Genomic DNA, 18,941 nt, shown 5'->3' on the forward strand with positions numbered 1-18,941 from the left:
GGAGGAGGAGGTGGATGTGGAGGAGGAGGAGGTGGATGTGGAGGAGGAGGAGGTGGAGGCTGTGGAGGAGGAGGTGGATGTGGAGGAGGAGGAGGAGGAGGTGGATGTGGAGGAGGAGGTGGATGTGGAGGAGGAGGTGGATGTGGAGGAGGAGGAGGTGGATGTGGAGGAGGAGGTGGATGTGGAGGAGGAGGAGGAAGACGTCAACTCCTCTCCGGAGAGACCGGCTCGAAGGCGGCCATGGACCGGTGAATCAGTGGAGTGCGACCTGACTCCTGCTGGTGGAGCATCAGAGGGCCACGAGGACTCTGGGCTTGATCAGCAGTAACACGGAGCTTCTCATGGGGGGGGGGGCCTCTGAGCCTGCTGTCATGCTCAGCAAGTAAGGGAAACAGAATCCAAACTCCAGCCCTGTGCTATTTTTATCAGGTTTATTTAATTAAATTGTAACGATTGTTAATTGCATCCATGTGATTTATATCAATTAGTGTTAATTGTATTCAGGTGGTGGGTATCAATTGGGGACTCTCTTGTATCCATTTATAGGAGGGTGTGTAGTGGGATCTCTGTGAATAAAGGCTGGGAAGCAACTGAAGAGCAGGCTCCAGAATTCTATCCTTCACCACCTGGCTATCCAATTATAACAATGTTCAGTGTCATCACAGTTAATTCTGGGTAAGCAAGGATTTAATGGCGATTTTTTGATTGATAAATGACACCACAACATACAATCACATTCCTTTAGCACCTGAGTGACAGAGTGAAAGAGGCAGTCAGCGAGACTCAGAGATCGGAACCCAGGCTCGGGAGTGTGTAATCAGACTGCACCCACTAACGCCTCATTCCAGGGCGGGCAGACCGTGCTGCCCCTGTAACTGACGCACTGCTGGCTGTAGTTGACGTTTCCCGGAATGCTCAGGACCAGGTCTCTGTCTGGAATCGGCTGCATCGTTCCAGTTCCAAAAGAAGATGCTCGGACTCGGGATCAGAGAGGCCTCCCTCTGATTGGAAAATAGACTTCAGGGCGTCTGTGACCTGTGTTGGCATCATCTTGGCGTTGCTGTAGGAGAGAGAAAACAGAATGACACAGACTGGGAAAAGAATCACAGAAAAGCAAAAATACCTCAAACAATGAGTGAAAGTGACGATGCCGAGGAGCCAAAATGGGCACCCAAGAAATCTGTGAGTAAAGTCACAGCAAGGGGGAGAATCATAGAGTGATACAGCACAGGAGGAGGCCATAAGATCATATGAAATTGGAGCCTGCTCCACTATTCAATAAGATCATGGCTGATCTTCCACCTCAACTCCACTTTCCTGCCCGATCCCCATATCCCTTGATTCCCTTAGAATCCAAAAATCTATCGATCTCAGTCTTGAATATACTCAAAGACTGAGCATCCACAGCACTCTGGGATAGAGAATTCCAAATATTCACAACCCTCTGAGTGAAGAAATTCCTCCTCATCTCAGTCCTAAATGGCCGACTCCTTATCCTGAGACTAACTGCCCGAGTTCTAGACTTTCCAGCTAGGGGAAACAGCCTCTCAGCATCGACCCTGTCAAGCCCCCTCAGAATCTTACATGTACTAATGAGATCACCTCTCATTCTTCTAAACTCCAGAGAGTATAGGCCCATTCTACTCAATCTCTCCTCATAGGACAACCCTCTCATCCTAGAAATCAGACTAGCCATTCGGCCTATCGTGCCTGTGCTGGCTCTTTGAAAGAGCTATCCATTACTCCCATTCCCCTGCCCTTTCCCCATCGCCCTGCAAACTTTTCCACTTCAAGTATTTATCCAATTCCTTTTTGAAAGCTATTATTGAATCTGCTTCCGCCGCCTTTTCAGGCAGTGCATTCCAGATCAGAACAACTCGCTGTGTAAATTTTTTTTTCCCTCATGTCGTCTCTGGTTCTTATACCTTAAATCTGTGTCCTCTGGTTACCGACCCTTCTGCCACTGGAAACACTTTCTCCTTATTAACTCTATCAAAATCCTTCAGGATTTTGAACACTTCTATCAAATCTCCTCTTAACCTTCTCTGCTCTGAGGAAAACAATCCCAGCTTCTCCAGTCACTCCTCATAATTGAAGTCCCTCATTCCTGGTACCATTCTAGTAAATCTCCTCTGCACCCTCTCTAAGGCCTTGACATCCTTCCTAAAGTGTGGTGCCCAGAATTGAACACAATGCTCCAGCTGAGGCCGAACCAGTGTTTTATAAAGGTTTAGCATAACTTCCTTGCTTTTGTACTCTATGCCTCTATTAATAAATTTACAACACCAAGTTATAGTCCAACGATTTTATTTTTAATCCCACAAGCTTTCGGGGGCTTTCCCCTTCCTCAGGCGTCTTTTCCACACCGCCTGAGGAAGGGGAAAGCCCCCGAAAGCTTGTGGGATTAAAAATAAAATCGTTGGACTATAACTTGGTGTTGTAAAATTGTTTACAATTGTTAACCCCAGTCCATCACCGGCATCTCCACATCTATTAATAAAGCCCAGGGTCCCATATTCCTTTTTAACTGATTCCTCAACTTGTCCTGCAACCTTCAAAGGTTTGTGTACATACACCCCCAGGTCTCTCTATTCCTGCACCCCCTTTAAAATTGTACCATTTAGTTTATATTGCCTCTCCTCATTCTTCCAACCAAAATGAAATCACTTCACACTTCTGAGTTATATTTTATCTGCCATGTGTCTGCCAATTTCACCAGTCTATGTCCTCCTGAAGTCTGTTACTATCCTCCTCAGTGTTTACTACATTTACAAGTTTCGTGTCATCTGCAAACTTTGAAATTATACCCTGTATACCCAAGTCCAGGTCATTAATATAGCAATTGTAAACAATTTTACAACACCAAGTTATAGTCCAGCAATTTTATTTTAAATTCACAAGCTTTCGGAGGCTTCCCCCTTCGTCAGGTGAACGATGTGAAATGAAATCCTCGAAATGAAATCGCATTTATAATTCACAGAACAATGCTTGGTGAGTACAGACAGTTTTTTCAACTGCCCGTTGCCAAGGCAATCAGTGTGCAGACAGACAGGTGTTACCTGCCAGGTCTCACAGAATATACAAATCACCAAAAAAAAAACAAACAAAAAAAAAGAGATAGAGAGGTAGAAACATAGAAAAGACAGCAACTGACCCGTTATATTAAAAACAGATAACATTTGTTCGCTGGTGGGGTAACGTGTAGCGTGACATGAACCCAAGATCCCGGTTGAGGCCGTCCTCATGGGTGCGGAACTTGGCTATCAATTTCTGCTCGACGATTTTGCGTTGTCGTGTGTCTCGAAGGCCGCCTTGGAGAACGCTTACCCGAAGGTCGGTGGATGAATGTCCATGACTGCTGAAGTGTTCCCCGACTGGGAGGGAACCCTCCTGTTTGGCGATTGTTGCGCGGTGTCCGTTCATCCGTTGTCGCAGCGTCTGCATGGTCTCGCCAATGTACCATGCTCTGGGGCATCCTTTCCTGCAACGTATGAGGTAGACAACGTTGGCCGAGTCACAGGAGTATGAACCATGCACCTGGTGGGTGGTGTCCTCTCGTGTGATGGTGGTATCTGTGTCGATGATCTGGCATGTCTTGCAGAGGTTACCGTGGCAGGGTTGTGTGGTGTCGTGGACGCTGTTCTCCTGAAAGCTGGGTAATTTGCTGCGAACGATGGTCTGTTTGAGGTTGGGTGGCTGTTTAAAGGCGAGTAGTGGAGGTGTGGGGATGGCCATAGTGAGGTGTTTGTCCTCATTGATGACATGTTGAAGGCTGCGGAGAACATGGCGTAGTTTCTCCGCTCCGGGGAAGTACTGGACGACAAAGGGTACTCTGTTGGTTGCGTCCCGTATTAGTCTCCTGAGGAGGTCTATGCGATTTTTTGCTGTGGCCCGTCGGAACTGTCGATCGATGAGTCGAGCGTCATATCCCGTTCTTACTAGGGCGTCTTTCAGCGTCTGTAGGTGTCCATCGCGTTCCTCCTCGTCTGAGCAGACCCTGTGTATTCGCAGGGCCTGTCCATAGGGGATGGCCTCTTTGACGTGGTTAGGGTGGAAGCTGGAAAAGTGGAGCATCGTGAGGTTGTCCGTGGGCTTGCGGTAGAGTGAGGTGCTGAGGTGCCCGTCTTTGATGGAGATTCGTGTGTCCAAGAAAGAAACTGATTCTGAGGAGTAGTCCATGGTGAGCTTGATGGTGGGATGGAACTTGTTGATGTTATCGTGTAGTCTCTTTAGTGATTCCTTGCCGTGGGTCCATAGAAAGAAAATGTCGTCGATGTATCTGGTGTATAGTGTTGGTTGGAGGTCTTGTGCAGTGAAGAAGTCCTGCTCGAACTTGTGCATGAAAATGTTGGCGTATTGGGGTGCGAATTTGGTCCCCATGGCTGTTCCGTGTGTTTGGGTAAAGAACTGGTTACCGAAGGTGAAGACATTGTGATCCAGGATGAAACGGATGAGTTGTCGGATGGCGTCTGGAGATTGGCTGTTGTTGGTGTTGAGTATTGATGCTGTCGCAGCGATGCCGTCATCGTGGGGGATACTGGTGTAGAGTGCTGAGACGTCCATCGTGGTGAGAAGTGTTCCTGGTTCAACTGGTCCGTGGGTACTGAGTTTTTGTAGGAAGTCTGTAGTGTCGCGACAGAAGCTGGGGGTTCCCTGTACGATGGGTTTCAGGATGCCCTCGATGTATCCAGAGAGGTTCTCACACAGGGTTCCGTTGCCTGATACGATAGGACGTCCGGGTGTGTTGGCTTTGTGTATCTTTGGGAGGCAGTAGAAGTCTCCCACGCGGGGAGTACGTGGGATGAGAGTGCGTAGGATGTTTTGAAGGTCTGGATCGAAGGTCTTGATCAGTTTGTTGAGCTGGTGGGTGTGTTCTTTGGTCGGGTCTGCGGGTAACCGTCTGTAGTGTTCCTGGTTGTCCAGTTGTCGGTATGCTTCTTTGCAATAGTCCGTTCTGTTCTGTATGACAATGGCTCCTCCTTTGTCCGCTGGTTTGATGACGATGTTGCGGTTGGTCTTGAGAGCGTTGATGGCGTTGCGTTGTGCTCGGGTGACATTCTGGACTGTCTTCTGAGTGCGGCTGATCAATCTGGCATTGACGCATTTCCTGATAGCTTGAGCATACATGTCAAGCTGAGGGCAGCGACCCTCCGGAGGAGTCCAGTTTGATACCAGCGGACAAAGGAGGAGCCATTGTCATACATTGTCATACAGAACAGAACGGACTATTGCAAAGAAGCATACCGACAACTGGACAACCAGGAACACTACAGACGGTTACCCGCAGACCCGACCAAAGAACACACCCACCAGCTCAACAAACTGATCAAGACCTTCGATCCAGACCTTCAAAACATCCTACGCACTCTCATCCCACGTACTCCCCGCGTGGGAGACTTCTACTGCCTCCCAAAGATACACAAAGCCAACACACCCGGACGTCCTATCGTATCAGGCAACGGAACCCTGTGTGAGAACCTCTCTGGATACATCGAGGGCATCCTGAAACCCATCGTACAGGGAACCCCCAGCTTCTGTCGCGACACTACAGACTTCCTACAAAAACTCAGTACCCACGGACCAGTTGAACCAGGAACACTTCTCACCACGATGGACGTCTCGGCACTCTACACCAGTATCCCCCACGATGACGGCATCGCTGCGACAGCATCAATACTCAACACCAACAACAGCCAATCTCCAGACGCCATCCTACAACTCATCCGTTTCATCCTGGATCACAATGTCTTCACCTTCGATAACCAGTTCTTTACCCAAACACACGGAACAGCCATGGGGACCAAATTCGCACCCCAATACGCCAACATTTTCATGCACAAGTTCGAGCAGGACTTCTTCACTGCACAAGACCTCCAACCAACACTATACACCAGATACATCGACGACATTTTCTTTCTATGGACCCACGGCAAGGAATCACTAAAGAGACTACACGATAACATCAACAAGTTCCATCCCACCATCAAGCTCACCATGGACTACTCCTCAGAATCAGTTTCTTTCTTGGACACACGAATCTCCATCAAAGACGGGCACCTCAGCACCTCACTCTACCGCAAGCCCACGGACAACCTCACGATGCTCCACTTTTCCAGCTTCCACCCTAACCACGTCAAAGAGGCCATCCCCTATGGACAGGCCCTGCGAATACACAGGGTCTGCTCAGACGAGGAGGAACGCGATGGACACCAACAGACGCTGAAAGACGCCCTAGTAAGAACGGGATATGACGCTCGACTCATCGATCGACAGTTCAGACGGGCCACAGCAAAAAATCGCATAGACCTCCTCAGGAGGCTAACACGGGACGCAACCAACAGAGTACCCTTTGTCGTCTAGTACTTCCCCGGAGCGGAGAAACTACGCCATGTTCTCCGCAGCCTTCAACATGTCATCAATGAGGACAAACACCTCACTATGGCCATCCCCACACCTCCACTACTCGCCTTTAAACAGCCACCCAACCTCAAACAGACCATCGTTCGCAGCAAATTACCTAGCTTTCAAGAGAACAGCGTCCACAACCCTGCCACGGTAACCTCTGCAAGACATGCCAGATCATCGACACAGATACCACCATCACACGAGAGGACACCACCCACCAGGTGCATGGTTCATACTCCTGTGACTCGGCCAACGTTGTCTACCTCATACGTTGCAGGAAAGGATGCCCCAGAGCATGGTACATTGGCGAGACCATGCAGACGCTGCGACAACGGATGAACGGACACTGCGCAACAATCGCCAAACAGGAGGGTTCCCTCCCAGTCGGGGAACACTTCAGCAGTCATGGACATTCATCCACCGACCTTCGGGTAAGCGTTCTCCAAGGCGGCCTTCGAGACACACGACAACGCAAAATCGTCGAGCAGAAATTGATAGCCAAGTTCCGCACCCATGAGGACGGCCTCAACCGGGATCTTGGGTTCATGTCACGCTACACGTTACCCCACCAGCGAACAAATGTTATCTGTTTTTAATATAACGGGTCAGTTGCTGTCTTTTCTATGTTTCTACCTCTCTATGTTTTTTTTTGTTTGTATTTTTTTTGGTGATTTGTATATTCTGTGAGACCTGGCAGGTAACACCTGTCTGTCTGCACACTGATTGCCTTGGCAACGGGCAGTTGAAAAAACTGTCTGTACTCACCAAGCATTGTTCTGTGAATTATAAATGCGATTTCATTTCGAGGATTTCATTTCACATCGTTCACCTGACGAAGGGGGAAGCCTCCGAAAGCTTGTGAATTTAAAATAAAATTGCTGGACTATAACTTGGTGTTGTAAAATTGTTTACAATTGTCAACCCCAGTCCATCACCGGCATCTCCACATCATTAATATAGCAAAAAGAGCAGTGATCCCAGCACCGACCCCTGGGGAACACCACTGTATACTTTCCTCCAGTCTGAAAACCAACCATTCACCACGACTCTCTGCTTTCTGTCCCTTAGCCAATTTCATATCCACGCAGCCACTGCCCCTTCAAACCCATGGGCTTTCATTTTGCTAACAAGTCTATTATGTGGTACTTTATCAAACGCCTTTTGAAAGTCCATATACACAACATCAACCACACTACCCTCATCAACCCTCTCCATTACCTCATCAAAGAAATCAATCAAGTTAGTCAAACATGATTTGCCTTTAACAAATCCATGCTGGCTTTCATTTATTAACCCACATTTTTCCAAGTGCCAATTAATTATGTCCCGGATTAATGTCTCTAAAAGTTTCCCCATCACCGACGTTAGGGTGACTGGCCTGTAGTTGCCAGGTTTATCCCTCTCCTTTTTTGAACAGGGTTGTAACATTTGCAATTCTCCAGTCCTCTGGCACCGTCCCCATATCGAGGAGGATTGGAAGATTGTGGCCAGAGCCTCCACAATTTCCACCCTTACTTCCCTCAGTAACCTAGGATTAATCCCATCTGGACCGGGTGACTTTTCTACTTTGAGTACTGCCGACCTTTTAAGTACCTCCTCTTTATCTATTTTTATCCTATCCAATATCGCTACCACCTCCTCCTTTACTACTACATTGGCAGCATCCTCTTCTCTACTGAAGACAGATGCAAAATACTTATTTAGTGCCTCAGCCATGTCCTCTGCCTCCACAAGAAGATCTCCTTTTTGGTCTCTAATCGGCCCCACCCTTCTTTTGACTACCCTTTCACTATTTATATGTTTATAAAAGACTTTTGGATTCCCTATTATGTTACCTGCTAATTCTCATACACTCTCTTTGCCCCTCTTATTTCCTTTTTCAGTTCTCCCCTGTACTTTGTCTTCAGCTTGGTCTTTACTGAATTATGAACCCGACATTTATCATAAGCCTCCTTTTTCTGTTTCATTTTAATCATTATATCTTTAATTATCCAGAGAGCTTTAGCTTTGGATGCCCTTCCTTTCCCTCTTGTGGGAATGTGTCCAGTCTGTGCCCGAACCATCTCCTCCTTGAAGGCCTCCCATTCCCCATTTACTGTTTTACCTGCCAATCTTTGATACCAATCCACCTGAGCCAGATCCCTTTTCAAATCACTGAAATTAGCCCTCCTGAGTATTTTCATATTTGATTTTTCCTTGTCCTTTTCCATAACTATTCTAAACCTAATGATATTGTGATCACTGTTTCCCAAATGCTCCCCCGATGAAACATGCTCCACTTCATTCCCCAGAACTGGATCCAGCACTGCTTCCTTCCTCGTTGGGCTGGAAACACACAGATCAAGAAAGTTCTCTTGCACACATTTTAGGAATTCCTCCCCCTCTTTGCCCTTTGCACTGTTACTATCCCAGTCCATATTGGGATAATTGAAGTCCCCCATTATCACTACACTATAGTTCTTCCATCTTTCTGTAATTTCCTTGCAAATGTTCTCCTTTATCTCCTTCCCACTATTTGATGGCCTATAGTATACACTCAGTAGAGTAATAGCTCCTCTGTTGTTCCTTAATTGTAATTAACCAAATAGATTCAGTCTTTGAATGCACTAATACATCATCCCTTTGTAGGGCTGTAGCAGTATTTATGGATCAACACTGCCACCCCCACCCCCCCTCCTTTTTTTCCTTCCTTGTCTTTCCTCAAAACATTGTAAGTCTCTATTTTTGCCGCTGTATCTTAATCTGATGCGGCTACTTGTGCTTGCAGCTCACCAGCCTTATTTACCACGCTCCGTGCATTTACACACATGCACTCTAAACCCATCTTAGTCTGCCTTGCATTTCCCCGCTATCTGATCCCTATTTCTGAACTGCTCTTTGTCTCTCCCAGTCCTCTGTGCACCATGTATCTCATCTGTAATGCTTCATCCTGGTGCCTCTCCCCCTGCCAAATTAGTTTAAACACTCCCCCACAGCACTGGCTAACCTCTCTGCAAGGACATTGGTCCCAGCTCTGTTGCGGTGCAACCCGCCCATCTCGTACAGGTCCCTCCTGTCCCAGGACTGGTCCCAATGCCCCAGGGACCTGAAGCCCTCCCTTCTGCACCAGAAGGTGGAGGAAGGAGAGTTACTCCATCTACACTTCTGCTCAGTTCTAGTCTCCATATTACAAAAATGATATAGAGGCACTGGAGCAGGTGCAACAAAGATTTACAAGGATGATACCAGAACTGAGAGGGCACAACTATCAGGAAAGGCTGAGCAGGCTGGGGCTCTTTTCTCTGGAAAAGAGAAGACTGAGGGGTGACCTGATAGAGGTCTTTAAAATTACGAAGGGGTTTGATAGGGTAGATGTAGAGATGATGTTTCCACTTGTGGGGAAGACCAAAACAAGGAGCTATAAATATAAGATAGTTACTAATAAATCCAATAAGGAATTCAGGAGAAACTTCTTTACCCAGAGAGTGGTAAGAGTGTGGAACTCGCTCCCACAAGGAGCAGTTCAGGCAAATAGCATAGATACATTTAAGGGGAAGCTAGATAAGCACATGAGGGAGAAAGGAATAGAAGGATATGCTGATAGGATAAGAAGAAGAGGGATGGGAGGAGACTCGTGTGGAGCATAAACACCAGCATGGACCATTTGGGCCGAATGGCCTGTTTCTGTGCTGTATATTCTACGTAATCTACAAAGTGATGAAGCAGGTTCACCCCCGACACCAGCATCTCCTCCAAGGCCATGGGCATCATGAACTCCTTTGTGAACGATATTTTCGAGCCCATGGTGGGTGAGGTTTTCGGCCTGGCCCATTACAGCCAGCCCTGCACCATCAGTTTCTGAGCGATCCAGAGCACCATGTGTCTGCTGCGTCCCGGGAGAGCTGGCCAAGGTCGCCCTGTCGGGACAAAGGCTGAGAAAGGCCAGCTCCACGTGAAACAAAACACAAAGCCACCGAGCTGAGACACACCAGCGTTGGGAATGCAAACTGAGGGCTCACTGTTAGTAACACAGTCCCGCTCAGACCCATGACCCATTTAACTTGAATTAAGAGCACGCTCCCCAAACCTAGGGACAGAACATAGTGGTGTGAACAACACATCTGAAATTTCAGCACCTGTCATCCTAAGTCTCTGGGTTTCCTCTATAAACAAAAGTTAATCAGACTGAATTGAACTGTGCTAATGTAAAACCGTTATTGATTTTTCTTTATATTGGAGTAATGTCCTGGGCAATACACCGCAGGAAGAATATAATGGCCTTGGAGGGGGGGGCAGTGCAGATTCACCAGAATGGTGCAAAAAAAGGTTAAATTATGAGGACAGATTGTCTAGACTAGGCCTATAGGAGATTAAGGGGTGATCTAATTGAGGTGTTTAAGATGATCAAAGGATTTGATGGGAGATAGAGAGAAACTATTTCCTCTGCTGGGAGAGAGCAGAACAAGGGGGCATAACCTTAAAATTAGAGCTGGGCCATTCAGGGGTGATGTCAGGAAGCACTTCTTCACACAAAGGGGAGTGGAAATCTGGAACTCCTCCCCACCGCCACCAACAAAAAGCTGTTGAGGCTGGGGGTCAATTGAAAATTTCAAAACTGAGGTTGATAGATTAAGATGCCCTTAAGGCAAGGGTATTAAGGGTTACGGAACCAAGGCGGATAAATGGAGTTAAGATACAGATCAGCCGTCATCTAATTGAATGGTGGAACAGGTTCGAGGGGCCGAATGGCCTACTCCTGTTCCTATGTTCCTAATGTTAGCTTTTAGCCTTTGTTTGTTAAATAGCGAGGTATGTAATATCGTGAAATAGAATGCAGCAATTCTGAGGTATGAGCACTGCACTTTTGAACTGAGACTGACCCTTACAACACTGGCAGATTCTAGTACAAAGTAACCACCTGTTTAATGAGAGAAGTTAACAGGAGACATGGGTAGAAAGGGTCTCAGTACTAAAGCACAAAAAACAGAGAGAGCTTGTTTGGCTCTGGCCCCATGAGAATCTAACTGGCAGCATTGAGCAGATAGTGAGAATGTGCCTTCGTTAAATAGCCCTGAGGAGGAGTTCATAGAGCGTATTAGGGACTGTTTCTTAGACCAATACGTCGGGGAACCAGGCCATTTTGGATCTAGTAATGGGTAACGAAACAGGATTTTACCCAGTCCACTTTAGCCAATTCCGCCCTCATTCCTCTATAATTGCCCTTATTTAAGTTTAATACAGTAGTTTCAGAAACTAAGGAAGTCAAGGATGGTATCAGGTTAAAAGAAAAAGCATACAACATGGCAAAGATTACTGGTAAGCCCGAAGATTGGGAAAACTTTAAAAAGGATGATTAAAAGAATAATAAATAGGGAGAAAATAAATTATGAGAGTAAACTAGCAAAAAATATAAAAACTGACAGTAAAAGCTTCTACAAGTATATAAAAAGGAAGAGGGTAGCTAAAGTAAACATTGGTCCCTTAGAGGATGAGGCTGGGGAAATAATAATGGAAAACAAGGAAATGGCAGAGGAATTGAACAGATATTTTGTATCTGTCTTCACAGTAGAAGACACTAATAACACACCAATAATAGGAGAAAATCAAGGGGCAAAGGGGAGGGAGGAACTAAAAACAATCACTATCACTAGAGAAAAAGTACTAGGTAAACTAATGGGTCTAAAGGCTGACAAGTCCCCTGGACCTGATGGCTTGCATCCAAGGGTCTTAAAGGAAGTGGCTACAGTGATAGTGGATGCATTGGTTGCAATCACTAGATTCTGGAAAGGTCCCAGCGGATTGGAAAACCGCAAACGTAACACCCCTATTCAAGAAGGGAGTGAGACGGAAAGCAGGTAACTATAGACCAGTTAGCCTAACATCGGTCATTGGGAAAATGCTAGAATCCATTAGTAAGGAAGTAGTAGCAGGACATTTGGAGACTCATAATACAATCAAGGAGAGTCAACATGGTTTTATGAAGGGGAAAATCATGTCTGCCAAATTTATTAGAGTTCTTTGAGGAAGTAACAGGCAGGGTGGATAAAGGGGAACCAATGGATGCAGTATATTTGGATTTCCAAAAAGCATTCGATAAGGTGCCACATAAAAGATTACTGCACAAGAGCTCATGGTGTTGGGGGTAATATACTGGCATGGATAGAGGATTGGCTAACTGACAGAAAACAAAGAGTCGGGATAAAAGGTCATTTTCAAAATGGCAATCTGTAACTAGTGAGGTGCCGCAGGGATCAGTGCTGGGGCCTCAACTATTTACAATATATATCAATGACTTGGATGAAGGAACAGAATGTCTTGTGGCCAAATATGCTGATGATACAAAGATAGGTGGAAAAGCAAGTTGCGATGAGGACACAAAGTGTCTGCAAAGGGATATTGACAGGTTAAGCGAATGGGCAAAAGTTTGGCAGATGGAATATAATGTGGGGAAATGTGAAGTCATCCACTTTGGGAGGAAAAATAAAAAAGCAAAATATTATTTGAATGGAGAAATACTACAAAATGCTGCGGTACAGAGGGATCTGGGTGTCCTCGTACATGAAACACAAAAAGTCAACATACAGGTGCAGCAGGTAATCCGGAAGGCAAATGGAATATTGGCCTTTATTCCTAGGGGGATGGAGTATAAAAGCAGGGAAGTCATGCTACAACTGTACAGGGTGCTGGTGAGACCACACCTGGAGTACTGCGTACAGTTCTGGTGCCCTTATTTAAGGAAGGACATACTTGCATTGGAGGCAGTTCAGAGAAGGTTCACTAGGTTGATTCCGGGTATGGAAGGGTTGTCTGATAAGGAAAGATTGAACAAGTTGGGTCTATACTCATTGGAGTTTAGAAGAATGAGAGGAGATCTTATTGAAATATACAAGATTCTGAGGGGACTCGATAGGGTAGATGCTTGGAGGATGTTACCCCTCGTGGGGGAATCTAAAACTAGGCGGCATTGTCTCAGAATAAGAGGTCGCCCGTTTAAGATGGAAATGAGGAGGAATTTCTTCTCCCAGAGGGTTGTGAATCTTTGGAATTCTTTACCCCAAAAAGCTGTGGAGGCTGAGTCATTGAATACATTCAAGACTGAGTTAGACAAATTTTTGATCAGCCAGGGAGTCAAAGGATATGGGGAAAGGGCGGGAAAGTGGAGTTGAGGTAAAAATCAGATCAGCCATGATCTCATTAAATGGCGGAGCAGGCTCGAGGGGCCGAGGGGCCGAATGGCCTACACCTGCTCCTATCTCTTATAGTCTTATGGTTACCCAACTAAAGGAGTTAGTAACAGAGATGTTTGAAGGATGAGTTATTTTCATTATCTCATTCATTGTAGCACGGATCTGTAGCTCCCAGGACAAAACATGTGTGTGGAACATCAGGGCATGAATTTATTTTTAGCAGTAGCACAAAACGGGTGATAGCGAAACAGCAGCTCATTTTACACCCAATTTTCATTTCCATTGACTGATCAGTGTCACCACCATTGACCCGCTCACCCTGCTGTACTGGGATCGGAGAGTCCATCACTGATATCACTGACTGACCCACTCACCCTGCTGTACTGGGATCGGAGAGTCCATCACTGATATCACTGACTGACCCACTCACCCTGCTGTACTGGGATCAGAGAGTCCATCACTGATATCACTGACTGACCCACTCACCCTGCTGTACTGGGATCAGAGAGTCCATCACTGATATCACTGACTGACCCACTCACCCTGCTGTACTGGGATCGGAGAGTCCATCACTGATATCACTGACTGACCCACTCACCCTGCTGTACTGGGATCGGAGAGTCCATCACTGATATCACCGTCACTGACCCACTCACCCTGCTGTACTGGGATCGGAGAGTCCATCACTGATATTACCGTCACTGACCCACTCACCCTGCTGTACTGGGATCGGAGAGTCCATCACTGATATCACCGTCACTGACCCACTCACCCTGCTGTACTGGGATCGGAGAGTCCATCACTAATGTCACTGACTGACCCACTCACCCTGCTGTACTGGGATCGGAGAGTCCATCACTAATGTCACTGACTGACCCACTCACCCTGCTATGTAGAAATAGGCCTGTTTCTTCTGAATTAGGTGCCAGATGAGAGGTCCATTCTCCTTAATCCGATGCTGAACGTAGATTTTATCCTCCTGTATTGAGACCAAACAGAGCTGCTATTATTTTAAAGGAAAAACAGAAATTCATCAGGAAGAGGTGTAAAAAATCACAAAGTGAGACAGGAACAATCCATCAGCTCCTTCCAGAGGCTGCAATTCTCATCACTAGGTTATGGTTTTTTTGGGCCCCTTTCTCACAGTCAGCTGTGGCTCAGTGGGTAGCACGCTCGTCTCTAAGTCAGAAGGTCACGGGTTCAAGTCCCACTCCAGTGACCTGAGCACATAATCCAGGCTGACACTCCCAGTTCAGTACTGAGGGAGTGCTGCACTGTTGGAAGTGCCATCTCTCGGATGAGGCATTAAACCGAGGCCCCGTCTGCTCTCTCAGGTGGATGTAAAAGATCCTATGGCACTTTTCTGGGGAGTTCTCCCCGATATTCCAGGCAATATTTATCCCTCAACCAACATCACTAAAACAGATTAATTGGTGATTTATCTCATTGCTGTTTGTGGAACCCTGCTGTGCCCTGCCGTGTTTCCCAACATTACCTCCTCTCTAACGAAGACTTCACAAGGCCTCAATATGATTCAGGTTTAGGTCTCAACTTGCGTGAGTTCAACTGAGGCCGGTCCAGGAATTTCCCCGGGAAGCTCGGGAGATTCCCCCGCCATCCGACACACTACCTTGACATAGAAGGGTGGGCAGCCCCCAAAACCAAACTTTAAAGCTCCAGCCCCCAATCAGGAGCAGCCCTCCAGCTCCAGGAATTTCAATACTGAATCGACTGGTTTTCAACAAACTCATTATAGCCTCACGAGCTCTCGTAGATCTGTCAAGAACGACCTACAACCTGTAAATCCATATTGACTTCTCACCACTCCCCGTTTCTCCTGATACTTCACTCTTCTCTTGTTCCTTTCTGTTACTCTCCCGATACACAGCTCCTGGGTCACCTTTATTTCTCCTTGTATGAACCATGGTGGGGTTCAGCACTGTGGATCTTGGCAGCTCACTCGGTTTATCAATAAAAACTTGCAGATAAATATGGAAATGGCTCATAAAATACTAAGCAGCAGCGTTGATCAGAGATCAGGCGATGCCAGCAACAGAGGGCTTCTGACAGAAAGGTATGGGTGAAGTCCACAGTTATAATGTTGTGGTTTTCTCCGTCACATCACCAGTCCCAGCCTCTGCCTCCACCTCTTCCTCCCAGCCCTTTTGCCAGCCTTTACCTGGTCTCGGGAGAAGGCTGTGATGAGGGTCAGGAAGCCCGTCTGGTTCAGCTCCTCCCACTCCACTCGGCAGAAGAAATCCTTCAACTTCCCACGGCAGCCAAAGAACAGGTAGCTGCCTAACGATGGAAAGCAGTGTGTCACGACGCAGCATTCTGAGGCCACTTTTACCCCCCCCTCCCCACCCCACAAACATGACTTGGACATTAGTGATTCTAATGTGTGTTTGGGGCTGAAGTTTGCCTGAAAGGGAGCAGTTTCCCCAGGCAAGCCCCCATTGCTGGGTTTGGCCATCCATAGACAGGCGAGAGGTGGTTTAAATGTGGGACGGGCGGTTGTTTTTGCACAGACCCCATTCGTTAGCTGTCTGGCCAATCAGGAGACAACCAGCACCTTGGTGCTGATTAATTCCTATGATCTTTGCAAGTCTTTGAATGGAGGCTTTTAAAGAATCAACACGGACACCCAAGGTGAGTCAGGCAGCAGTCGGCCGCAAGCGCAGAGAGGGAGCCGTTGTGTCTTTGGGCTAAGAACGTATCAAAGTGGGCGAAAGGATGTGCGTTCTTTATTTTTGAAACGACACGTGAGCAGAAGTTGAACTGATTGTGACCAACTCTTCATCACACTCAGTGCTCTGATCGGGGAATAAAGTGGCTGAGGAGCCGAGTCAAACATCACCGCTCCTCGTGCTAGTGCGATCCTGCGGAGAGAGTGAAGGAGCAGGTGTGCTTGAGACACGGAGATCCGTCCCAGATCGGGAGGAAGTTTCCTGGTCACACGCCCGGCTCTGGCTGCCATGCTAGCAGAGACTGGGCAGTGGGATCATGCTCGCCTCGGAGTCAGAAGGTCGTGGGTTCAAGCCCCACTCCAGAGACTCGAGCACACAATCCAGGCTGAGACTCCTCTGTCAAGGCTCAGTCCTTCAGATGAGATGTTAAACCGAGGCCCCGACTGCCCTCTCAGGTGGAGGTAAAAGATCCCATGGCACTTTTCGAAGAAGAGTAGGGGAGTTCTCCCCGGTGTCCTGGACAGTATTTATTCCTCAACCAACATCACTAAAAAAGAACAGATTATCTGGTCATTTATATCATTGCTGTTTGTGGGATCTTACTGTGAGCAAATTGACTGCATTTCATGGCTGTAAAGCACTTTGGGACGTCCTGAGGTTGTGATAGGCACTATATAAATACAAGTTCTTTTCTTTTTCTGTAAAAAGACAGACAACCAGACATTCATAATATTGGCTCCCATGACCCATTAGACCATAAGAGATAGGAGCGGGAGTAGGCCATTCAGCCCTCTCGAGTCTGCTCTGTCATTTAATGAGATCATGGCTGATCTGATTTTTACCTCAACTCCACTTTCCCGCCCTTTCCCCATATCCTTTGACTCCCTTGCTGATCAAAAATTTGTCTAACTCAGTCTTGAATGTATTCAATGACTCAGCCTCCACAGCTTTTTGGGGTAAAGAATTCCAAAGATTCACGACCCTCTGGGAGAAGAAATTCCTCCTCATTTCCATCTTAAACGGGCGACCTCTTATTCTGAGACAATGCCGCCTAGTTTTAGATTCCCCCACGAGGGGTAACATCCTCCAAGCATCTACCCTATCGAGTCCCCTCAGAATCTTGTATATTTCAATAAGATCTCCTCTCATTCTTCTAAACTCCAATGAGTATAGACCCAACTTGTTCAATCTTTCCTTATCAGACAACCCTTCCATACCCGGAATCAACCTAGTGAACCTTCTCTGAACTGCCTCCAATGCAAGTATGTCCTTCCTTAAATAAGGGCACCAGAACTGTACGCAGTACTCCAGGTGTGGTCTCACCAGCACCCTGTACAGTTGTAGCATGACTTCCCTGCTTTTATACTCCATCCCCCTGGCAATAAAGGCCAATATTCCGTTTGCCTTCCGGATTACCTGCTGCACCTGTATGTTGACTTTTTGTGTTTCATGTACGAGGACACCCAGATCCCTCTGTACCGCAGCATTTTGTAATATTTCTCCATTCAAATAATATTTTGCTTTTTTATTTTTCCTCCCAAAGTGGATGACTTCACATTTTCCCACATTATATTCCATCTGACAAATTTTTGCCCGTTCGTTTAACCTGTCAATATCCCTGTGCAGACACTTTGTGTCCTCCTCGCGACTTGCTTTTCCACCTATCTTTGTATCATCAGCAAATTTGGCCACAAGACATTCTGTTCCTTCATCCAAGTTATTGATATATATTGTAAATAGTTGAGGCCCCAGCACTGATCCCTGCGGCACCCCACTAGTTACAGATTGCCATTTTGAAAATGACCCTTTCATCCTGATTCTTTGTTTTCTGTCAGTTAGCCAATCCTCTATCCATGCCAGTATATTACCCCCAACACCATGAGCTCTTATCTTGTGCAGTAATCTTTTATGTGGTACCTTATCGAATGCCTTTTGGAAATCCAAATATACTGCATCCATTGGTTCCCCTTTATCCACCCTGCCCGTTACTTCCTCAAAGAACTCTAATAAATTTGTCAGACATGATTTCCCCTTCATAAAACCATGTTGACTCTCCTTGATTGTATTGTGAGTCTCCAAATGTCCTGCTACTACTTCCTTAATAGTGGATTCTAGCATTTTCCCAATGACCGATGTTTGGCTAACTGGTCTATAGTTACCTGCTTTCCGTCTCACTCCCTTCTTGAATAGGGGTGTTACATTTGCGGTTTTCCAATCCGCTGGGACCTTTCCAGAATCTAGTGATTACAACCAATGCATCCACTATCTCTGTAGCCACTTCCTTTAAGACCCTCGGATGCAAGCCATCAGGTCCTGGGGACTTGTCAGCCTTTAGACCCATTAGTTTACCTAGTACTTTTTCTCTAATGATAGTGTTTGCTTTTAGTTCCTCCCTCCCCTTTGACCCTGGACACTAAACCAACAAAATGTGCTCCGAGCCAACAACCTCTGACCTTTTTTCCCCTCTGCAACACGTTCCTGTATCGCTGCTCGGAACGGCGCCACTCCCGTGCCGGGTCCAACCATTATTACGGGGGTTTCAGTGTCTGTGGGGAATTGCAGCATCCCCTTCTTCACCCACAATGGCACGTGCACATCACCTGCAGGTGGAACAGAAGGAGTTTTGTCTCAGTGATTAGTCATTACAAAGGAAGTCACTGACAGAGGGAGGGGACGTGTGGAG

The 18,941-nt window shown here is 46.7% G+C and overlaps 1 protein-coding gene across 4 annotated transcripts in view; it reads right to left on the minus strand.

Annotated features, from left to right (window-relative positions):
• Nucleotides 1-416: 416 nt before the first annotated feature.
• The window catches only part of ndor1 (NADPH dependent diflavin oxidoreductase 1), a 74,892-nt gene continuing 56,367 nt past the window's right edge, over nt 417-18,941 (minus strand). For 3 of the 4 annotated variants that reach the window (XM_067969516.1, XM_067969517.1, XM_067969518.1), the window contains exons 13-16: nt 18,712-18,858; nt 15,751-15,869; nt 14,456-14,550; nt 417-1,060 (exon numbers count right to left, since the gene is read on the minus strand). In XM_067969516.1, coding sequence (XP_067825617.1) covers nt 916-1,060; nt 14,456-14,550; nt 15,751-15,869; nt 18,712-18,858 — 506 coding nt within the window. In that variant the 3' untranslated portion in view covers nt 417-915. Of the gene's footprint in view, nt 1,061-14,455; nt 14,551-15,750; nt 15,870-18,711; nt 18,859-18,941 lie in introns of those variants that run through there. The other variant, XM_067969519.1, reaches the window with a different exon arrangement.

This window comes from Heptranchias perlo, chromosome 31 (genome assembly GCF_035084215.1).
Source record: "Heptranchias perlo isolate sHepPer1 chromosome 31, sHepPer1.hap1, whole genome shotgun sequence".
Lineage (NCBI taxonomy): Eukaryota > Metazoa > Chordata > Chondrichthyes > Hexanchiformes > Hexanchidae > Heptranchias > Heptranchias perlo.